The sequence below is a fragment of the Physcomitrium patens genome, chromosome 21 (assembly GCF_059467195.1).
Source record: "Physcomitrium patens ecotype Gransden chromosome 21, ASM5946719v1, whole genome shotgun sequence".
Classification (NCBI taxonomy): Eukaryota; Viridiplantae; Streptophyta; class Bryopsida; order Funariales; family Funariaceae; genus Physcomitrium; species Physcomitrium patens.
This window is the reverse complement of record NC_143430.1, coordinates 15,591,571-15,615,637: the sequence shown is the minus strand read 5'-3', so window position 1 is coordinate 15,615,637 and position 24,067 is coordinate 15,591,571. Positions and strand designations below refer to the sequence as shown.

At 33.9% G+C, this 24,067-nt stretch overlaps 1 protein-coding gene and 1 long non-coding RNA gene across 5 annotated transcripts; both read left to right on the top strand.

The window, feature by feature from the left end:
- The first annotated feature begins 884 nt into the window (after positions 1 to 884).
- Positions 885 to 2,848, top strand: LOC149986775 (uncharacterized). Its single transcript, XR_016499760.1, has 2 exons — positions 885 to 1,392; positions 1,905 to 2,848. It is a non-coding gene; the product is annotated as an uncharacterized LOC149986775 (long non-coding RNA).
- An 11,031-nt stretch (positions 2,849 to 13,879) lies between these two features.
- Positions 13,880 to 19,478, top strand: LOC112274497 (methionine aminopeptidase 1A). Of its 4 annotated transcripts, none has more exons than XM_090245541.1 (16): positions 13,880 to 14,068; positions 14,678 to 14,728; positions 14,934 to 15,115; positions 15,214 to 15,289; positions 15,479 to 15,526; positions 15,739 to 15,783; positions 16,189 to 16,288; positions 16,579 to 16,630; positions 16,778 to 16,819; positions 16,979 to 17,040; positions 17,275 to 17,373; positions 17,840 to 17,913; positions 18,113 to 18,182; positions 18,407 to 18,472; positions 18,879 to 18,967; positions 19,096 to 19,478. In XM_090245541.1, the coding sequence occupies exons 3-16, from the start codon at positions 15,054 to 15,056 to the stop codon at positions 19,189 to 19,191; spliced, it is 981 nt and encodes a 326-aa protein (XP_090101667.1). In that variant the 5' UTR covers positions 13,880 to 14,068; positions 14,678 to 14,728; positions 14,934 to 15,053; the 3' UTR covers positions 19,192 to 19,478. The 4 variants fall into 4 exon arrangements, with proteins under 4 accessions (XP_090101667.1, XP_090101669.1, XP_024359823.1 ...); XM_090245543.1 differs by having other exon boundaries at positions 15,214 to 15,363; XM_024504055.3 differs by having other exon boundaries at positions 14,927 to 15,115.
- Positions 19,479 to 24,067: the final 4,589 nt, after the last annotated feature.

Here is a 24,067-nt window from a genome sequence, read left to right as displayed (position 1 = left end):
GTAGCCGAGATCAATTATGAGATCCACGATAAAGAACTTCTTGCGATCGTGGATTCCTTTCAAGAATGGTGTCATTATCTAGAAGGCGCTTCTAGTCCAGTCATTGTGTATACAGATCACAAGAACCTCGAGTATTTCATGTCAACACGCGTGTTGAATCGTCGTCAAGCTCGTTGGAGTATGTCTTTGTCAAGATTCGAGTTCATTATGACTTATCGGCCAGGAAAACAACAAGGTTTGTCCGATGCCCTATCTAGACGTTCTTATTTTGCACCAAAAGAAGGAAATGCAGCTTTTGAGCAACAAAGAACGGTCCTCTTGAAACCGGAGCAATTTCATCTCCGAGCAATGAAATCAACATTGACTGTTGATTCAACTTTTCTCAAGCAAATCCAGTCCAGTATGTCCTCAGACCCTCTTGTTCATGATATCGAGAATAATTCTTCCAAGTCTCATGATTCTTCTAAGTTCGAGTTCAAGAATAATCTATTATATTTTGAAGGACGCCTATATGTTCCAGAAGGAAAAGCACGTTTGCGTGTTCTTCAAGCACGTCATGGCTTTCCAGCAGCAGGGCACTTTGGATATAATAAGACTTTGGAACTCATATCAAGAGATTTTTGGTGGCCACAAATGTGGAAGTCAGTCAAAGATTTTGTACAATCATGTGATATTTGTTCAAGATCAAAAATTCCTCGTCATCGACCTTACGGACTTCTTCAGCCATTACCTATACCAGAACAACCATGGTCTTCTGTTTCTATGGATTTCATCACAGATCTTCCAAGCTCAAGATCTTATGATTCTATATTTGTGATAGTAGATTGTTTCACCAAGATGGCACACTTTGTGCCATGTACAAAATCTATCACAGGTGAAGAAATAGCTAAGCTTTTCATTGATAATATCTATCGCTATCATGGATTACCTAAAGATATCATATCAGATAGGGGAACTCAATTTGTGTCAAGATTCTGGAGGACCCTTTTCAAGATTTTAAAAGTGGAAATAAAGCTATCTTCGGCTTTCCATCCTCAAACTGATGGACAAACAGAGCGCGTAAACCAAGTCTTGGAACAGTATTTAAGGTGTATTATCAACTACCAACAAGATGATTGGACAAACCTTCTGCCATTGGCAGAGTTTGCTTATAATAATACGGTACATTTCTCCACGCAACAAACACCTTTCTTTGCCAATTATGGCTATCATCCACGACTTGATACTTTTGATTTTTCAAAAGTTGATAATCCTCCAGCAGAAGATATGGCAAATCGGTTGTCAGAGTTACATGCAATAATGAAGGCGCAGTTGAAGAAAGCTCAAGAACGACAAAAGATAAATGCAGATGTATATCGTAAAGAGCAACCACAACTCAACGTGGGTGATAAGGTATGGCTACTTCATCGCAATATCAAGACCACTCGACCTTGTGATAAGTTGGACTATCGTAGGCTTGGCTCCTTTTCTGTTTCTGAACAGATCAACCCAGTTGCATATCGGTTGCATCTACCGGAGTCAAGGAGGATCCATCTTGTATTCCACGTGTCTCTTCTTGAATCATATAAGACAGTGGATATACAAGGAAGAAGACAAATGCCACCGCCTCCTATAGAAGTAGATAATAATGAAGAATTTGAGGTGGAAGAGATATAAGACTCAAGGCGGCGCCGAAATAAGCTGGAATATCTTGTTCATTGGTGCGTATATGATATTAGTGAGCGCACATGGGAGCCATCCAGGAATCTAGCAAATGCATCAGCTAAAGTCAAAGTTTTTCATCAACGACATCCATCAAAACCAAGATGAAAACCTCTCTTATAAAAGAGACAAGATTGAGGCAAGATAACATTCAATTTCCTATCCTTGTTTGTAACTTCTTTGCATTTTGTGACGCTAATTAGATGGAGAGCCAACAACCAGCGGATTCAACTCAAGAACCTTCATTTGCTGACTTACCGGATGAGACATTGCGATTGTCACAACCTTCAAGACGACGCAACCGAGATGAAGACCCTCAAGAACGACATGTTCTTCCTCGAATAGATGGTGAGATACAACGCATTTGGTATCACGACCTAGGAAGAGATTCTCGATGTTTGGTGATATTATTGGAGATAGGAACGACTCCTGATGGTGTTTCAAATGTATTATTTGAAGGAAGTTATGAAGGCCTCAACAGTGATCAAATAACAGGGTGGTCTTCTCGCCCTGGAATGGGACACTATCGATGGCTAAGAGGACCCATCAACTATCTTCGAAGAGAACAAAGATCAGAGTATGTAGCAAATACAATTCGCCGCATATTAGATTTTCTCAATATATAATCACCGCTCCTCGTGGAACTCGTCCCTAGAAGGGGGGGTAATGTCACGGACATACATATAATTACCTATATGAAAAGATAAAAGTATGTAAAAGTAGATAAAAGTAGGTTAATTGTGTAATATCTTCTAGAGAAGCTTCTTAGAAGCTTCATAGACGCTGCTTTGACTTTATAGGAGTCTATAGTTGACTTTTAGGTTAGAAACTTGGTCAACAAGTTAGCCATGTGCCACACATGTTGGAAGCTTAAAGAACAAGCTAACTACGTGGTCCATCCTTAGAAAACTTGCCTTGCAAGCAAAGGCATGTGGCCTAGAAAGTCAACATATATTGGAGGTCTTATAGAACATCGCCACGTGGCTTCTAGTTAGATAGTATATATAGAGGCAAGAGTGAAGCCCTCTTCACTCTTGTCAACTCCTTTCTTGCTTCTAGTCTAGTTTCAAGGGTCTCTAGTTTTCTTGTATTTTGGCAATAGCCATTCCAGTTTCTTTCTTAATATACATATTTCTATTTTGTCCTATTTCTTTTTGAGAAAAGTCTCACTTACTCTTTAGCTTTCATCGAGTTCTTGTCCTTGACACCTACTCTATTTTGAAGGACGCCTATTGTCATGGCCATAATCATGTAAGCTAATAATTACATATAGAAATAGGTAGAAGTAAATAAAAGTAGATAAAAGTAAGTTAATTCTATAATATTTAATATAGAAGCTTTCTAGAAACTTCCTAGATGCTGCTTTGACTTCATAGGTGTCTTTAATTGACTTTTTGGATTAGAAACGTGGTCAACAAGTTGGCCATGTGCCACACATATTGTTAGCTTGAAGATCAAGCTAACTATGTGGCCCTCACGTAGAAAAACTTGCCTTATAAGTTAAGGCATGTGTCCTACAAAGTCAACACATATTAGAGGTCCTATAGAACGTCGCCACGTAGCCCCTAGTTAGATAGTATATATAGAGACAAGAGTGAAGGCTTCTTCACTCTTGTCAACTCCTTTCTTGCTTCTAGTCCAGGTTCAAGAGTCTTTAGTTTCTTGTCTTGTGGCAATAGCCATTCCAGTTTCCTTTTAATATACCTACTTGTTTATATTTTGACTTATTATATCGAGATAGCTTTTTTTTATATATTTTCCCTCATCGAGTCTTTGTCCTTGACAGATTGACAAGAGTACACTTACAATATCAGAGCTTTGTTTTTCTTGAGTGAGAGTAGATTACCCCTTTCTCTTGAGAAGACATAAGCGTATTAGAAGTTTGCGGATTACCCACTTCTAAACTAATATTGTTCTTAGTATCTTCTTTGTTATCAAGTCTTTCTTTTCTTTTGTCTTGAGCAGTATCAAACAAATTTTTCTTCTTAGTGTCATTATGGTAGAGCTTGTTGAAATGAAGAGTGCAATGGCACAAATGCAAGAGCAAATGAGGGAGTTAATGCTTGCGATGCATCAACTCAATTCACCAACACATGAAAGAACAAGAATAGCAGAAAGTGGGGATATAGAGATGATCGGAGCTGCTTCAACATCTACAACAAATCACGTTCCTTCTCCAATTGTACAACACCCTGTAAGCACTAGAGAACCAAGAATTGCCTTACCCGAGAAATTTGATGGTACGAGATCTAAATTTCGAGAGTTCATCAATCAAGTACAATTGGCAATTGAACTTCAACCGCAAAGCTATCCAACTCCAGGATCACAAGTCAGGTTTATTGGCACTCTACTTTCTGGTTCTGCATTATCATAGTTTTCGTCTTTTCTTGAACAACGAAATCCAATATTGGACAATTTGGAAGCTTTTTTGGCGGAGTTTCGATCTATGTATGGTGAACACGATGTAACTCATGTTGCAACAAATAAGATCCGAATTCTGCGATAAGAAAATCGCTCAGTAACAGTGTATGCTTCACAATTTCAACAACTTGCAATTGACATCAAGTGGGATGATGCTGCACTCATTAGTCAATTTCTTTATGGATTGCAATACGAAGTAAAGAAATTGATGCTCAACTTAGCTGATCCTCAAACTTTGAGTCAAGCAATCGATTTTGCGGTAAAATATGATAATCGACTTTTCGAATTTCGATCTGAGAATCATTCACGGGAACCTCAATGTTATTACTCAATGGCAACATCAACATCTTTGCCAAACATACATTCGGAAGTAGAAGACATGCAAATTGACGTGGTACGTTTTAAACCCCTAATTGAGCAAGAAAAGATTCGTCGTCGTCAAGAAGGATTATGTTTATATTGCGGAGAACCTAAGCACACTGCTCAACATTGTCCAAAGAAGTGACGCAACTATAAAATGAGGGGTACGACGGTCAAAGAAAACAACATGTCGGAAAACGAATTCGTCCAGCTACAATAGGGACCATGCAGCTGGAACCTTGTACAATTCCTAATGAAGGTCCTATCCTCTCCTCAGAACCCTCTCCTTGTTTTATAATAGACTTATATTTAGGACCTAAGAATTACAAAGCCTCTGCTTTATTAGATTCAGGAGCCTCAGCATGTTTTTTAGATGAACAATTTGTTAAAAGTCGTAAAATACCTTTTGTACAGAAACCTAAACCAGTACATGTAGAAGTCATAGATGGTCGTCCCTTGTCTTCTGGAGATGTCACTCATGAAACTCATCCTATAAAAGTAACAATAGACGGTCATGATAGCTACATAGCTTTTAACATAATTAAATCCCCGTCCAATCCAGTTATTTTAGGTTTATCCTGGCTAGAAAAATATAACCCTCGAATAGATTGGAATTCGCATAAACTTGACTTTTCCCAGAGCGTTATTAATAGTTCTACTAACCAAGTAAAAAATTATAAGTCTAGTATAGTAAAACCCGTATTGATAGGTGCAAAAGCATTTATACACGCAGCAAAAGAAGGATCAACTTTTGCTATTTATGCTGCACCTATTTCTGAAAACGTAAAGACTTCAAGTGGCATTCCAAGTCAATATCAAGAGTATCAAGATGTTTTTGAGAAAAAGAATGCAGATATTCTTCCTGAGCATCGTCCATATGATTGTTCAATCGACCTCAAGGAAGGAACTCAGCCACCATTTGGACCAATTTACAGTTTATCGCAAGATGAGATGGCTGAACTCAAGACATATATTGACGAGAATTTAGCGAAGAATTTCATACGCCATTCAAAATCTCCAGCAGGAGCTCCAATTCTATTCGTAAAGAAAAAAGATGGATCTTTACGAATGTGTGTTGATTATCGAGGACTCAATAAGATCACAATCAAGAACAGGTATCCATTACCTTTGATATCAGGACTCCTTGACCAGTTGAATCAAGCTAAGATCTATACAAAAATAGATCTAAGAGGAGCATATAATCTAGTACGGATCAAAGAAGGAGATGAATGGAAGACTGCGTTTCGAACCAGGTATGGATATTTCGAATATAATGTCATGCCCTTTGGACTCACGAATGCACCAGCTGCTTTTCAACATCTCACGAATGCACCAGCAGCTTTTCAACATCTCATGAATGATGTATTTCGTGAATTCTTAGACAATTTTGTCGTCTGCTATCTAGACGATATCCTGATCTATTCTAAGAACGTCGAAGAATATGAAATACATGTTCGTCAAGTATTACAAAAACTTAGAGATGCAAGATTGTACGCCAAGATGGAAAAGTGTGTATTTTATACTACTCAAGTTGACTTTTTAGGATACATCATTTCAAATGATGGTCTCATGATGGATTCTAAGAAAGTCCAAACAATCATGGATTGGAAGATTCCAAGGACAGTAAGAGATGTCCAATGTTTCTTGGGATTTGCCAATTACTATCGGATCTTCATCAAAGATTTCTCACGAGTTGCAGCTCCACTTATACGCTTGACTAGTAAAAATAAATTTCAATGGAATCAAGAAGCGGAAGCAGCATTTGAAGCCTTGAAGACATCGTTTGTCTCTGCACCAATCTTATATCGTGTTGACTTTTCCAAGGCATTTTTTATGGAAACAGATGCATCAGATTTTGCCTTGGGTGCAGTTCTATCACAAATGGGAACAGATGACAAACTTCATCCGATAGCTTTTCATTCAAGAAAATTCTCTGTAGCCGAGATCAATTATGAGATCCACGATAAAGAACTTCTTGCGATCGTGGATTCCTTTCAAGAATGGTGTCATTATCTAGAAGGCGCTTCTAGTCCAGTCACTGTGTATACAGATCACAAGAACCTCGAGTATTTCATGTCAACACGCGTGTTGAATCGTCGTCAAGCTCGTTGGAGTATGTCTTTGTCAAGATTCGAGTTCATTATGACTTATCGGCCAGGAAAACAACAAGGTTTGTCCGATGCCCTATCTAGACGTTCTTATTTTTCACCAAAAGAAGGAGATGCAGCTTTTGAGCAACAAAGAACGGTCCTCTTGAAACCGGAGCAATTTCATCTCCGAGCAATGAAATCAACATTGACTGTTGATTCAACTTTTCTCAAGCAAATCCAGTCCAGTATGTCCTCAGACCCTCTTGTTCATGATATCGAGAATAATTCTTCCAAGTCTCATGATCCTTCTAAGTTCGAGTTCAAGAATAATCTATTATATTTTGAAGGACGCCTATATAATCCAGAAGGAGAAGCACGTTTACGTGTTCTTCAAGCACATCATGACTTTCCAGCAGCAGGGCACTTTGGATATAATAAGACTTTGGAACTCATATCAAGAGATTTTTGGTGGCCACAAATGTGGAAGTCAGTCAAAGACTTTGTACAATCATGTGATATTTGTTCAAGATCAAAAATTCCTCGTCATCGACCTTACGGACTTCTTCAGCCATTACCTATACCAGAACAACCATGGTCTTCTGTTTCTATGGATTTCATCACAGATCTTCCAAGCTCAAGATCTTATGATTCTATATTTGTGATAGTAGATTGTTTCACCAAGATGGCACACTTTGTGCCATGTACAAAATCTATCACAGGTGAAGAAACAGCTAAGCTTTTCATTGATAATATCTATCGCTATCATGGATTACCTAAAGATATCATATCAGATAGGGGAACTCAATTTGTGTCAAGATTCTGGAGGACCCTTTTCAAGATTTTAAAAGTGGAAATAAAGCTATCTTCGGCTTTCCATCCTCAAACTGATGGACAAACAGAGCGGGTAAACCAAGTCTTGGAGCAGTATTTAAGGTGTATTATCAACTACCAACAAGATGATTGGATAACCCTTCTGCCATTGGTAGAGTTTGCTTATAATAATACGGTACATTCTTCCACGCAACAAACACCTTTCTTTGCCAATTATGGCTATCATCCACGACTTGATACTTTTGATTTTTCAAAAGTTGATAATCCTGTAGTAGAAGATATGGCAAATCAATTGTCAGAGTTACATGCAATAATGAAGACACAATTGAAGGAAGTTCAAGAACGACAAAAGATAAATGTAGATCTATATCGTAAGGAGCAACCACAACTCAACGTGGGTGATAAGGTATGGCTACTTCGTCGCAATATCAAGACTACTCGACCTTGTGATAAGTTGGACTATCGTAGGCTTGGCCCCTTTTCTGTTTCTGAACAGATCAACCTGTTGCATATCGGTTGCATCTACCGGAGTCAATGAGGATCCATCTTGTATTCCACGTATCTCTTCTTGAATCATATAAGACAGTGGATGTATAAGGAAGAAGACAAATGCCACCGCCTCCTATAGAAGTAGATAATAATGAAGAATTTGAGGTGGAAGAGATATTAGACTCAAGGCGGTGCCAAAATAAGCTGGAATATCTTGTTCATTGGCGCGGATATGATATTAGTGAACGCACATGGGAGCCATCCAGGAATCTAGCAAATGCATCAGCTAAAGTCAAAGTTTTTCATCAACGACATCCATCGAAACCAAGATGAAAATTTCTCTTATAAAAGAGACAAGATTGAGGCAAGATAACATTGAATTTCCTATCCTTGTTTGTAACTTCTTTGCATTTGTGATGCTAATTAGATGGAAAGCCAACAACCAGCGGATTCAACTTAAGAACCTTCGTTTGTTGACCTGCCGGACGAGACATTACGATTGTCACAACCTTCAAGACGACGCAATCGAGATGAACATCTTCAAGAACGACATGTTCTTCCTCGAATAGATGGTGAGATACAACGCGTTTGGTATCACGATTTGGGAAGGGACTCCCGATGTTTGGTGATTTTGCTAGAGGTAGGAACAACTCCTGATGGTGTTCCAAATATTCTATTCGAAGGAAGTTACGAAGGCCTCAACAATGATCAAATAACTGGGTGGTCTTCCCGCCCTGGTATGGGACACTACCGATAGTTGAGAGGCCCTATCAATCATCTTCAAAGAGAACAGAGATCAGAGTATGTAGCGAATACAATTCGTCGCATCATAGATTTTTTCAACATATGATGACCGCTCCTCGTGGAACTCATCTCTAGAAGGGGGGGTAATGTCACGGCCATAATCATGTAAGCTAATAATTACATATAGAAATAAGTAGAAGTAAGTAAAAGTAGATAAAAGTAAGTTAATTCTATAATATTTAATATAGAAGCTTCTTAGAAACTTCCTAGATGCTGCTTTGACTTCATAGGTGTCTTTAATTGACTTTTTGGATTAGAAACGTGGTCAACAAGTTGGCCATGTGCCACACATGTTGTTAGCTTGAAGATCAAGCTAACTATGTGGCCCACACGTAGAAAAACTTGTCTTGTAAGTCAAGGCATGTATCCTACAAAGTCAACACATATTGGAGGTCCTATAGAACGTCGCCACGTAGCCCCTAGTTAGATAGTATATATAGAGACAAGAGTGAAGGCTTCTTCACTCTTGTCAACTCCTTTCTTGCTTCTAGTCCAAGTTCAAGAGTCTTTAGTTTCTTGTCTTGTGGCAATAGCCATTCCAGTTTCCTTTTAATATACCTACTTGTTTATATTTTGACTTATTATATCAAGATAGCCTTTTTGTGTATATTTTCTCTCATCGAGTCTTTGACCTTGACACCTATATGTTCTAGAAGGAGAAGCACGTTTACGTATTGTTCAAGCTCGTCATGACTTTCCAAGAGTAGGACATTTTGGATATAATAAGACTTTGGAGTTGATATTTAGGGATTTTTGGTGGCCTCAAATGTGGAAGGCAGTCAAAGATTTTGTACAATCATGTGATGTTTGCTTAAGATCAAAAACTCCTCGTCATCTATCTTTTGGACTTCTTCAGCCATTACTCATTTCAGAACAACCATGGTCTTCTGTTTCTATGGACTTCATCACGGATCTTCCAATCTCAGGTTCTTATGACTCTATATTCGTGATAGTAGATCGTTTTACCAAGATGGCACATTTTGTACCATGTAAAAAATCTATCACAGGTGAAGAAACAGCTAAGCTCTTTTTTGACAATATATATCGCTATCATGGATTATCTAAGGATATTATATTAGATAGGGGAACTCAATTTGTATCAAGATTTTGGCGGACTCTTTTCAAGATTCTAAAAGTGGATATTAAACTATCTTCGACATTCCATCCTCAAACTGATGGACAAACGGAGCGTGTTAATCAAGTTTTAAAGCAATATTTAAGATATACCATTAACTACCAACAAGATGATTGGACAACTCTTTTGCCATTGGCAGAGTTTGCTTACAATAACACAATACATTCTTCTACAAAACAAACACCTTTCTTTGCTAATTATGGTTATCATCCATGACTTGATATTTTTGACTTTTCAAAAGTTGATAATCCTATTGCAAAAGATTTGGCGATTCATTTGTCAGAGCTACATGGAACGATGAAGGCTCAATTAAAAGAGGCTCAAGAACAACAAAAGGTCAATGCGGATGTCTATCGAAAGGAACAACCACCATTCTTCTTGGGTGATAAAGTATGGCTACTTCATCATAATATCAAGACCACTCGTCCTTGTGACAAGTTGGACTATCGAAGACTTGGACCATTTTCTATTTCTATACAAATCAATCCAGTTGCATATCGTTTACATCTACTGGAGTCAATGAAAATCCATCCAATATTCCATGTGTCTCTTTTTGAACCATACAAGACAATGGACATACCAAGAAGACGACAAGTTCCACCTCCTCTTATAGAAGTGGACAATAATGAAGAATTTGAAGTATAAGAATTCTTAGATTCAAGGCGGCGCCGAAATAAATTAGAATATCTTGTCCATTGGCACGGATATAATATTAGTGAATGCACATGGGAGCCAATAAAGAATCTTGCAAATGCAGCAAAGCCGGTGGAGGCTTTTCATCGACAACATCCATCAAAATCAAGATGAAAACCTTCTTTATAAAAGAAACAACCTCTAGGCAAGATAACATTCTACTTTCAATCCTTGTTCGTAGCTTCTTTGTAGTTGTGACGCTTAGGAGATGGAGAACCAACCAGTGGATTCGACTCAAGAGCCTTCATTTGCTGACCTACCGGATGAGACATTATAATTGTCACAACCTTCAAGACGACGCAATCGAGATGAAGATCTTCAAGAATGACATGTTCTTCTTCGAATAGATGGCGAGATACAACGCGTTTGGTATCATGATTTGAGAAGGGACTCCCGATGTTTGGTGATTTTGCTAGAGGTAGGAACAACTCTTGATGGTGTTCCAAATGTTCTATTCGAAGGAAGTTATGAAGGGCTCATTAATGATCAAATAACTGGGTGGTCTTTCTGCCTGGTATGGGACATTACCGATGGTTGAGAGGCCCTATCAATCATCTTCGAAGAGAACAAAGATCAGAGTATGTGGCAAATACAATTCGTCGCATCATAGATTTTTTCAACATATGATGACTGTTCCTCGTGGAACTCGTCCCTGGAAGGGAGGTAATGTCACGGATATACTCATGTAAGCTAGTAATTACATATATAAATAGGTTGAAGTAAGTAAAAGTAGGTAAAAGTAAGTTAATTCTATAGTATTTAATATGAAAGCTTCTCAGAAGCTTTATAGATGTTGCTTTGACTTCATATGTGTCTTTAATTGATTTTTTGGATTAAAAACGTGGTCAACAAGTTAGCCATGTGCCACACATGTTATTAGCTTGAAGATCAAGCTAACTATGTGGCCCACACTTAGAGAAACTTGTCGTTTATGTCAAGGAATGTGTCCTATAAAGTCAACACATATTGGAGGTCTTAGTAAAAAATGACTTCATTAAATCTATAAGTTGAATTAGAAGAGGATAATTTGCAACTTCTAATATCAAATAAAAGTTTCTATAAAGAATGATAGTCTACTATTTTAAAAAAAAGAATCAATGTTAGAAGACAAAAAATGTTAATTTAAATGTAATAGTCTTCAACCTTCAAAGTACCATAAATAAAGTAGGATAATTCACTCACTTATTAAACAAAACAAAAACAATGAATCAACACTCTTTTTAAATTATAAAAGATATGAATCTTAAATAATAAAATCCTGAGTATACTCTTTTATTATTTTTAAATAATACATAATAACTCAAAAATAATATGATGTTATAATTAAAATGACTATTGCCAATGATAAAAAGATTATAGACTCTTAAAAGTGGACTAAGAACAAAAAAGGTGTCAATAAGAATAAAGATGGCTTCATTCTTGCCTTCATATATACTATGTAATTAAGATCTATATGTTGACATTTTGAAAGACCTCCAATACATATCCAATTTGCAAGACATATATTTAACTTGCAAGACAAGTTTCCTACATATACGCTATATAGTCAATTTGCAACACAAGTTGGCAACATGTAATACATAAGTTTCCATCATGTGCAACATATGGCTAATTTATTACTTAAGTGTTCAATCTACCAATTAACTACAAACATGTATAAAATAAAACTTATATCAATAAAGCTTTTAGAAAGCTTCACTAAAATATATTATTAAATTTATACATATATATATATATATATATATATATATAGCTTCTATCCAACACTTATTATCTAAGTAATTTTATATATTTGTGATATTTGAAAGTACATAAATAATGAATCTATATATTTCTTTTATAATTTATATAAATACCTTAGTTCTAATAAATCAAGATTGAAATAGTTTGCTTGTATTTAGACTAAATCTTAGAATAATCTATTTTAATTTTCAATAAATACAAAAAATATGTAAATTAAACTAACAGTGATCAAATATTATAAATTATAAAAACATTTTTTAATATGAGATATAATATCAAATATTTGATGTCATAATGTCACTTTTAATGGCTTAGTTTCTTCTATAATATCTTCAAATGTAAGTGATTGTCCATCAATAACTTCTATTAGAGTCAATAAAAACTTCTTTGAAACTATTATTTTTTGTTGTAATACAAAGTCTCTATCCATAAAATATATTGAGGCTTTTGTGTCTTAAATTTCTTGAGCTAAAAATTAACCACTTAAGTTTTTTATAAAAATAAGAAGTTTGAAACAAATTATAAGATCTAGTAGTAGCATCAGATTTAGATTTAATGGTTGTAATTTAGAATAATCTGATTACAAGATTTCTATTGCAACTATACATCTTTATTTTTTAACTTTTCTAGATTTGAGCTTGTACTCATTTCCTTAAATCCACTTAATTTGATGTAACATTCTTATACCTTGTGACTTATTTTTCTATAATATAAATGTAAGATTTCAGAATATTATTTGTATGTTTCTTCTAATATTAATTATTTGACTTGAAATAAATGAATTTAAAAAAATTATAGCCATGATGTGTAGATTTATGAGAATTTAACAATTGTAATCATTACTTGTTTCATTCATCTTCAACCAAATCATTGTTCTTGGTGTCTTTCAAAGAGCCAATAGTTTCATGCAATTGCTTGAGTGATAAATTATACTATTGAATCTACTTTCCATATTGTCAATAATTTTTTTTATTCATATTATTAAATTGATTAATATTTAATCACATATATTTTTTATATTATAATAATAATAATATATATCTTTAAATTATTTTTAATATTTTATTATTTGGAAATAAGTTTATATTATATTGAAAATAATAAGTAGCAAAACTTAAAATTGGAACCAATAAACCACTTATACAAATATTCAGGCTAATGGTTTGAATTTTTTACAAAGCACATATTAAACTTATTGTGGTTTAGAGTAGTTTCTATATAATAGTTGAATTTATGTTATTTTGAATCAATTTTTCTTTTGATAGATTGTTATTTAATTATTCATCTCCAACTAAGGTGTTTTTATGGAATTTTAAAATAGATATACTATAAGATATTTCTGTCTCATTGTCAATTGTTTGGAATTTAATTTTTATAATCATGTAAACTTTGAAAGGTTCTTGTTGTATGTATTATATCGTTCGTTCGTTCGTTCGTTGCCTTCGTTCAGTGGCATTGCGGACGTGGGGGTGCTCCCTTCGATTCATCCTCGTGGGTTTCGTTGTCATTTCCTCCCTGACTTGGCGACACTTCTATTGGTTTAGGTTTAGGGTTTCGGGTGTCTGGCTTCGACCCTTGTGGTTTCATGTTGTTCCCCTCCAAACTTCGTGATGCTTAATTCGCATCGTGGGTAGGAACACAGTGTTTGCTTGATTGAAGCACCTGTTGGTGTCCATTTTCAAGCCATTGAGTTCTATCTAAACCTACCCTTGAAAGATTTGTTCGAATAGATGGAGGACGACCGCAATCTGGACTTAGGGCATGTGGCGTGCGTGCGATGCAGCAAGGCTGCTCTTTTGCAGTAAGTATTTTGGGTGTTATTTTTGGATTATGTTTGTGCGCAAGTAGATATTACTGTGGCCATTTTTTCCCGTGGCTGTCGTTTGTATTTGTTTTCGTTTGATCCAAGTTTACGTACCCACCCGTTGGTGCAGATTGAACTTTTTTCAGATTCTTTGGGTGCGTAATGATGGAGAATAGGGTGCAAGCGCACAGCGATAGCTAGGGAATCTGATGAGATGCACAATTGAATAACGATACTGCAGTGGATACTTTGACTGAAAGTCATAATAAAATTCAAATGTGTTCGAAATCATGCAGACTTTGTCTTTGGATGTTTGTTGAGATTTGAGTTTTCGATGAGCAGCTGTAAATTAATTGTGTAGATGCCGTTCCTTCAGTGAGTATTCGCGGATAGGAAAGTAATGGATAAAAACTTTTCACACATGTTTCTAGGTACTTCGAAGTGACTTAATTTTTATTGAGAACCAGTCTAGTTCAAATGGGAACTTGTTGAGTTCCCGGAACAGTACTACACGAAGTTCTGTAGATTACTCTTTTGCGGACTTGCCTATTTTGATATTCAGTTTTATGTATTACAATTTACTGACTACTATCTGATGTATTGCAGGTGCCCGAAGTGTTTAGAGCTTAAATTGCCGCGTGTCAATGCGTCCTTTTGGTACAGTTGTGATTTCTTACAAAGTTACCTGGACTTTTTTGAACCCCAAGATATGAGCAACGCCTTTTATTTAGACTGAATCAGAAGTCAAAAAAACATTTCACAGAAATGTAGAGAAATCTGGAGAATGTCATCCACAGTCCTTTCATGGAAAATACATCATTTCTCGTCGGACCTCTGACAAGGGCGTTGGGGCAGTTCGCAGGGTTGTTTTAAGGAATCATGGAATTCACACAAGGCTGTTCATACTGCGTTGAGTCAAAAACAAGAGGGTGTGACTCATGGTTTGCAGGATCCACATGCTGACGCTTTGGCCCGAGGGTGGATGTATTGCCTCCGGAAGGGCCAAAGTCGAAGCTCGGAGTTGCCAAATTTCGATTGGACAGGGTAAGCTGACTTGATAGAAAGTTGTTTGCATGATGCTATCTCCTTTAACAAGCTTCTGATATGTCTGCCTACTAATATAATTTATTACCTTTGTTCAGACCTTTAAGAGCATATCCAATATCACCTCGACGCTTTGTCCCCGACCACATTCCCCGTCCTGAATGGGCTTCTACGGTTGTCCTATTCCCCACCCGATCAGTGTGCTGTGTAGTTTAACGTTTATTTTTGTGAAACACTGGCCAATTCAGGTGCGTACATAGTAGCAGGGTACTGCGTATGTAGCAATGATGGATCTTAGATTTCACCTTAGATTCAATTGCTGTTACCAAGTAGGTCTCATCGTTTTTGGTGAATGGTGTGCAGGGCAGACCCCAACAAGAAATGAACAGTGAATGGCAGAATAGTGTAGAGGTAATTGTCCCGACGTATTCAATCTTAGTTTACACCTTAATTTACTTATTAAACATCTGTGTGACCCGCGATTCTACTTCGGTCTTATCTTCCGAAATTATTGCTCTAGTGTCTATCAGACGTTGAGTTTCAGTTAGAGGAACAATTGATCAGGTTGATATTTTTATCAATTATGTCTATTGTGTTTCTGAGCATTGTGATTTCTGTCACAGATTAAATCTCCAGCACAGATAGCCAAACTGCGAGAAGCTTGTAGGGTACGCAACGTTCTTAGATCCAGAGTTCAACTTCATCTTACGTTCTTAATTTTTTGTCTATTTTGTGACATTTTTTATCATTATTCTCCCTTATGTTTCTCTTGATATCCAATCACTCTTGTCATGGTGTTGGTATTTAGAATGTCTTGTGCTTTCCTTCACAATGCAGACCTGAACCTAGTGATAAGCACTTAATCTTGAAACTGTTGTGGTATTGTGGTAGTCTAGGGCAAAATTGTGACTGGGTTGTGTCCAAGATTATCCCTGTGCCCAAATTTTACCTCTTTATGCTTGAGATCAAACGGAGTTTATTTCTTGTAGTATTTCCTCGATCTCCAAGTTATTTGCAGAAACTGTAAAAGAAGGTAGATGATAGAGTAATTTGGTGTTGTGTTATGTGGTTAGGTTGGAAGAGAAGTGCTAGATGTAGCAGCAAGAGCAATCAAGCCAGGAGTGACCACTGACGAAATAGACAGGATTGTGCATGAGGCTACAATTGCAGCTGGTATAAATCATTTCCGTTCTGTGACTGCTGTGGTCAAACATGTTCTTGTTGTTTTCTGAAGCTTGTTTTTCTAATATATTAGAGTTTTTTTGTGTTGCACATTGTTTTAGTCATTTACTTGGATGCCGCGTAGAGTAACATTGTTCTGGAGCAAACCAAAATAATCATTTATTTACTTTTCTTGTCCTTTTTGAATCATTTTCAGTTTTAATGCGTAGTATGTCTTGTAGGAGTAAGTGGGAAAGAGGTATGATCAGCGTCATCACTGACACTATCCTTTCAAATTGCAGGTGGCTACCCTTCACCTCTGAATTATCACTTCTTCCCAAAGTCTTGTTGCACGTGAGGCATCAGCTCTCATATTCTTCCCTCACGTTCTTCTCTTGAACAAAACATATATGACTTGCTACATTCCTGAACAAATATGCTTACCTGTATACTGTATTTCTAAGACTCATAGGTCAATATCTTATTTGGCTTGGTTGGTAGGTCTGTAAATGAAATAATCTGCCACGGCATACCCGATGCAAGGTAAATCTCAAGGCCTTCTTTTTGAAGCACTAGAGCCTTGCTGAGAATAAGATGTTTCCAAGCGTTAAATTTTCTTCACTGTAATCAGAATTATTGTCTATGTCTTCATGTTCATTATTTTATGTCTGGGTGCTGCTTAATCCTGCTAAATTTCTGCAGACCGTTGGAAGAGGGTGACGTCGTCAATGTGGACGTTTCAGTCTATCTGAATGGCTGTCATGGTAAAGCTCTGGTTGTTGTGGCTGGCTTTTATGTGATCAGCAAATGCTCCTTATGATCTCTTTGTAAATCATTATTTTCATATTTTGCTGTCATTTTCTTTTGTCTACATTCAATAGATAATTTACACTTTCACCTTTATTCAAAACACATACATGAGCCGATTCCAGGCATATGCAGGACTTATGCTTGGAAGAGAAAATTTGTGAAGCTGAGCCAGCTACTTGGTTGAACAGGGGATTTAAACGAAACTTTCTTCGTTGGAAAAGTAGACAAAGCATCGGAAGATCTTGTGCGGAGTACCTATGAATGTCTTGAGAAAGCCATCGCTTTAGGTTTTCTTCTAATCCTGCCCTCATATTGTAAACTTTGTTTTCAAATTGAATGTGTTTTGCGTGTGTTGCTGTTCGGCTGTCCCAAATATGGAAACATATCTTAATAGATTCTTTCAAATCTATTTTCTCTGGTTGACTGAGTTCATGCGTGTTCAGAGTAACTTGTAGTATATTTCACACGTGAGTCAGATACTAGAAATCTGATTTACTGGTTGTATACTAGATCATTGACAGCATGGTGCTCCACGATTTTATTATTAATATTATTATTGTTATTATTATTATTGTTTGAAAAATAGTTACTTTGATTTTTATTTTCATTTACTTTTGAGAATGTTAGACATGGTTTTACCTGCATCTATTTGGAAAGTCGACCTTTTTGTGAAGTTTATACGAATCATTCTTTATTAAATCGAAACATATTTTCATTTGCTTGTTGCTGAACCTGCCTGTGGCATGTGCACAGTGAAGCCTGGAGTACGTTATCGGGATGTTGGTGAGGTTATCAGTAGACACGCCTCGTTGAATGGCCTCTCTGTGGTACTGATGATATTCCCATTTTCTCTCTTCGATTAGGAGATGCTTCTGAAAAGATCTCTGCTGAAGCTTGTGGATTATCATGAACCTTGACATAATTCTTTTTGTGGTATTTGAAAAGATATAGGAGCATATAGGGAGCAACGAGTTGCCTTCAAGTCAAAACTGCGGTCGATCGAAATCTAACATCTGTTGTGTGCAGGTGAAGTCGTACTGTGGTCATGGAATAGGAGAGCTTTTTCATTGTGCACCTAACATTCCACACTATGCTCGTATCCTTAATTATTGTATTTATGACTGTCCTGAGGTTCTGATGCTTTGAAGTAATACCATATGTAAAATATGAATTGATCAATGGTTTATTGGTGTGTTTTTCTACGTTTCATGTATGGCTCATGCTCTTGGTTGAACTGGATTTGTGTGCTCCAGTTGAGGTTCTTTTGTAGTGAAGTTTCTCTGGGTAAATTGAAGTGTCGCCTTAACCATTATTTATTAGGCAACAAAGCTGTGGGAGTAATGAAGGCAGGACAAGTCTTCACAATCGAACCCATGATTAATTCTGGTCAGTACATGATAAACTTCTTTGCAGCCTATGATAAGATTAAACTGTTTAACAGTATTCCTGTGAATTCCCCAATTCGGATGGCTCCATGCAGTATTTATCACCTTCTGTACTGCGTCTCATCGGCACTAAATGTCGATCTCTTTTCAGGGTCTCAAGTTGGTTTAAGCTTCATGAACTCATTTTAATCAAGGCTTTACTAGATGTGCTACTTAGATACCAAATTGATAATCAACTTAGGATGAAATAAAATGAAGCAATGGAAAGATCTTGTCAAAAGCTTCCAGAATGACAATTTCCTGATTTTGCAGCAAAAACAATTTGTTTACGTTTGTGTGTGTGTGTTATATTACTTTATATTTTATATTTTACAATGAGTGAATGGATAACTTTGTAATATCATCAGGTGTCTGGAGAGATAGGATGTGGCCAGATGGGTGGACTGCGACTACTGCAGATGGCAAGCGCAGCGCGCAATTTGAGCATACGCTTCTGGTACGCAGCACTATTTTCTTTTGCTTCTTAAAATCTTTCACTCATCATTGCTGCTCGTCGACTTCTTGTCTTTGGTCCCATTTACATTATCAAGCCTAGTGAATTGACTCTTACTTTTTGTTTTGAAGGTGACGGATACTGGAGTTGAAGTTTTGACAGCTCGTCTCCCAACATCTCCCGATGTGTTTCCTTGGTTAAAAGATAGTTCTCAAACTGTGGTTTGAATAATTAAGTAAATGGTACTGAACATGAAGTTAGGGCTGAATCCAAGGCCTTACACAAATGCCGGGTACTGTATAATAGGAATTGGATTGTAATAGAAAGATCTAGTATTGAACATATATTCTAGAATCTATCTGGGACCGACCCTCGTACGACATTATGGTTTGTGGGCGAGACTATTTTGTCTGTAATCTCTACATAGATCTGGACTGATTTTCGCTTATTTAAACACCTCCTTGCACTCCAAATTTCACTCACTAATTTACTCAGACTGAAAATTATTTATTCATTTGTTCTCTCGTGGAAGATGCATGCATTCTGGGAGTCAGAATCTTGACCTCCACAAATTGAATGTAGCGAATTTTCTCTGCGTAAACATGAGCAAATGTGTGGTATTCTTTTAGATGTTTCCGAAGATTTTTTTATTGACCTCTATTATTAAGTTTGTGAAACATCGTCTAAACTATATGTAGGTAAAGGACGAACCTCATTCACTCATGTATATTTTCCTTGATGTGGGATTGTACTTGTGCTAAAAATCTACAGTCTACTAATCCAATTTACATTCTTTTATCAATGTAAGTTTGATGTTGACATCTATATATACATGTATATACACCCTAAACCCTAAACCTGTCTCTTAAAAAATTACCCCCCCCCCCCCAAATTAATAATCTCTAATAATTAATCAAAATTTTGGAAATTGACTTTGTTCTAAGGTGCATAATCAATAACCTCAAATTTTTATTAATTAATTGATTTTCATTGACTCTTATTAAGTAACAAAGGTAAAAACTTATAAATGGCTGGGTGAGACAAGACTATCTGGCTACCAAGACAAAAGCATGCATCCTAGATTGTAGGGTCCTAGCAAAACTAATTCCATCTTACCAATATAGTAGCACCAATTACTTTCTCATGTTGGCACTTGGTTGTACAATCTTGTCCTTGGTGTCTTCAAAGCTCAAAATCCAAGCAGTAAAGTGTTGTATCAACTTCATGGATATCTCTTGCTGAAAATTAATTAATTAATTAAATCACCTTTGATAATTAATAATTTTGTTTTCCAATAGATGATATTGATTAACAAGGGACAATTATATATATGTATATATATCTATATATGTTATGACATGATAAGGTCAAACTATTGTTTTATCAATACAAAGTCTAATTTTTAAAAATATGTTTAATTTTTTTGTTTTATTATTTTGCAAACATTAAAAACACATTAAATGTCAAATGCACAAGAAAAGGACAATGAATGTATTATTAGTAGAAGTTAGACATTATTAAAATATATTATATTTTTAAGAAATATTTGAATAGCATTTTATTTTCATTTCTTCATAAGAATATTTTGAAATTACACCTAGTGTTTCATATTTTAAAAAATATACTTGAAATATATATATATATATATATATAACTACATTAGATATAAATTAAAGGCCTATTATTTATTGACTTTGATTAAAAAAATATATAAAGTTGCTAATGAGCATGATAATTTTAGAGTTTATATTTACAATTCTATTCATATTTGTGTAGATTTATAGATAAAAACAACTATGGTATTATAATTGGAGGTTTGTTATATTTATATTATTTGTTGTATTTTAGTTTATTGACAAGATTGCATTATAAAACCATGAGATTTAAAATATAATATCTTGTTTTATTTATACCTAATAAGTATATTATTATACATAAATATTAATAAAATATTATTGTATGTACATAGCAATAAAATATATAGTATATATTATATATATGGTTAGTTAAAAATATTATAGTATTTTAGTTTATATATATATATATATATCAAAATATAATATAAGCAATTATATCTTATTTTATTTGTACCTAATAAGTATGCATAATAAAGAGATAATGACCAAAGCAAATTAAATAAGTATGCTATATTAGCATCAAAAGAGATATTTGGATTGTGAAAGTACACCTATATATTTAATATAAGATCTTAAATTATTGGACTTTCAACCCAATGCAAATAGAAGCAAGTAAAATACAATCTTTTAAAATGTAGGTAAAAATAATATAATTTGTCTTTTCTAATTAAATTTTCTATTTTATTTATTTTTGATATTTAACAATGTAATTTTTAAACTTCAATGTGGAACAAATAAAATTCTTTATATTAGATATAATAAAGTAATACATAGGTGATACTTTATTTTGAGTAGAAAGTCCATTTGTGAAGGGATTTTAAAATTAAAAATTTATGGATTAAAACTATATTTAGATAAGTTAAAAATTCTATTATTAAAAAAAAATTTACCTTGGTTTTATAATCTACTATATACTAAAAGTGATAAAATTTAAGTGGCATTTAAAATATCTATGCAATTGCTATAAAATTTGAAGTATTTGAAAGCATTTGTGGTACTTTTAAGTAGTATTATGAATATTAAAATATTATAAAACCAAGTTATAATTTTTTTGTATACAAATTATAAAACATGGTCTTTATAAACATTTAGATTTGAATTTAAACTTTAAATTTTATAAAAACATCTATTTTATAAGAATACTATTATTAAAAAGTATAAATGTATTTATTTCAATTTAAGTAGATTACATGTTGATGCTGTGTTTATATAAATTATTATGAAATGAATTTAAAAGTCAATAATAAATACAAATATTTAATATAATTTATATAAAATCATGAAATTTAAAAATAAATCAGATATTCAAAATATCAATCTCTTTTAATCACATTATACAAAATTTTATTAGATAATTCCAAAACAAAAATCAAAGTTGAAAATTGATTTAAATTTTGACTATAGTGGGTTTGTGCCCATGTTTATTTACTCAAATTATGTTATGTATATATATATATATATATATATATATAAATATATATCACAATCAAGATTTTTGTCTTAAATTAATTAGATTAATAAATTTCTTGTTATAATAAATTAATGTAAATAACTACTTAAATTCTTTTAAACTTTTCATCTCTATTAAAATAAATATTTAGTTATTTAGTTATATTTTTATATCTATATTGCATATTGAAAATACATAATAATTAGATTTAAGTTTAAAAGACTCTATAGAAATTATTATTAGCTTTTTCTATTATATTTTAAATTAATACGTAAAATATATACTTAAGACTATTGTTATATCAACATATTTTTCAAATAATTATATTATTTCTAAAGAATATAATGTATTTTTTGTATAATATATATATAAAAATAAATTATTCTAATTATAAATAATTTGAATGGTTTCATTAATTTTAAAATATTATATTTTTATAAATTTAAATTTAGTTATTTGAAATCCTTATTTTAAAATTTATTAGACTTCTTTGATTTCTTATAAATATCATTATTAAATTAAAATATCAAATATAATACAAAATAATATATTAATTATTATACTTATCACAATAAATCTAAGTCTTTGAATATAATGTAATGTATTATCTCAAGTTTTTAGGTTTGAATAAAAATTTTGTTAAATTTTTATGAATTGAAATAATAATATATTACTTAGAATAACATAAATGATATAAAAATTGGATATAAGTTTTATACATGTTAAATAAATATGTTGTTGGTGGTACTTAAAAATTATTAAGATTTTGTAGTAGTTTTAATAAAAAATTGAGATATTTAATTAATTTCTACTTTTTTTTTTTTTTTTTTTTTTTTTTTTTCAGTAAAAGAGATAGTTTTACTTATTAGAATATTTTTTTTTTCTTATTTACTATCTTAAACTATTATGGAATGAATAGATTATCAATGCTATATGGTTTCTTTAAATTCTTTTTGATATTTTGGATAAATTTGTATTAACTTTATTTATTCATTAATATCTTATTTTTGTTAATTTGAATGAATTTATTCTTAATTTATAATATGTCATGAAATTTCTATTTTTGTAATTATAATATAATAACGTAGTTATGACTATAGAAAGAAAATATTCATAATATAATTGTACACATAATAATTCACTTTAAGAGTTTGATGATACAATAATTAATACTTATTATAGCATAGCTGCTCAAATTATTAATGGAATCATGTTATTTTATAACTTTAATAAAAATAGTAATTTAATATTTTAAAAATTAATCCTTAAATATTTATTAATTATAAAATACAAGATGATCTCAATAATTGTATTATAACTTTCATTAAAAAAATATTATACTTTTTTGTGCAAGAGGCATAATTCTAGCAACAGAAACAATCATTTATTTAATATTTTAAGGTTATAACATCTTTGTAAAGTATATTTTGAACCTTTACATCAATGCAAGAGATATTTTTGTTTCATTATTATTTTCATGAAAAGGGTCCACCAAGGGTGGCAAGGAAGGAAGGAATGAAGGATTGAAGGAAGTTGTGTGGTGCGGTTTGATGCTCCCATGATGACGGTAGCTTCAACCTACTTCTTCCGTTGCCAGGATTCATTCCCTGAGTGAGTGAGTGAGTGAGTGTGTGCAATATATAATCAAGCTCATCTCCATCCTTAAGAACATCGCATCTCTTCATCCAGCTTCCCCCACAACCATTAAACATTCGACCACGAGTGAAGAACCAACCACACACATCGCTCATCATTTTCCGCCTACTACCACCTCCTCCTTTTCTCCCGCTTGTTAATTTTCATTATTTCCATTCAAATCCGGTATATTCCTATGCTGCAAGATGGAAGTCTCACTTTGTTTCGCAATTGAACAGTTTTTCTAAACTCAGATTGCAACCTGGAACTCTGAATGTTTTGTCTCAGAGTGGGTAATATATTCTAGGACCTACGCATTCATTATAACTGAGTACACAAACAACATGTCAACATATCATCTCAGGGAACTAGCACCTGGTC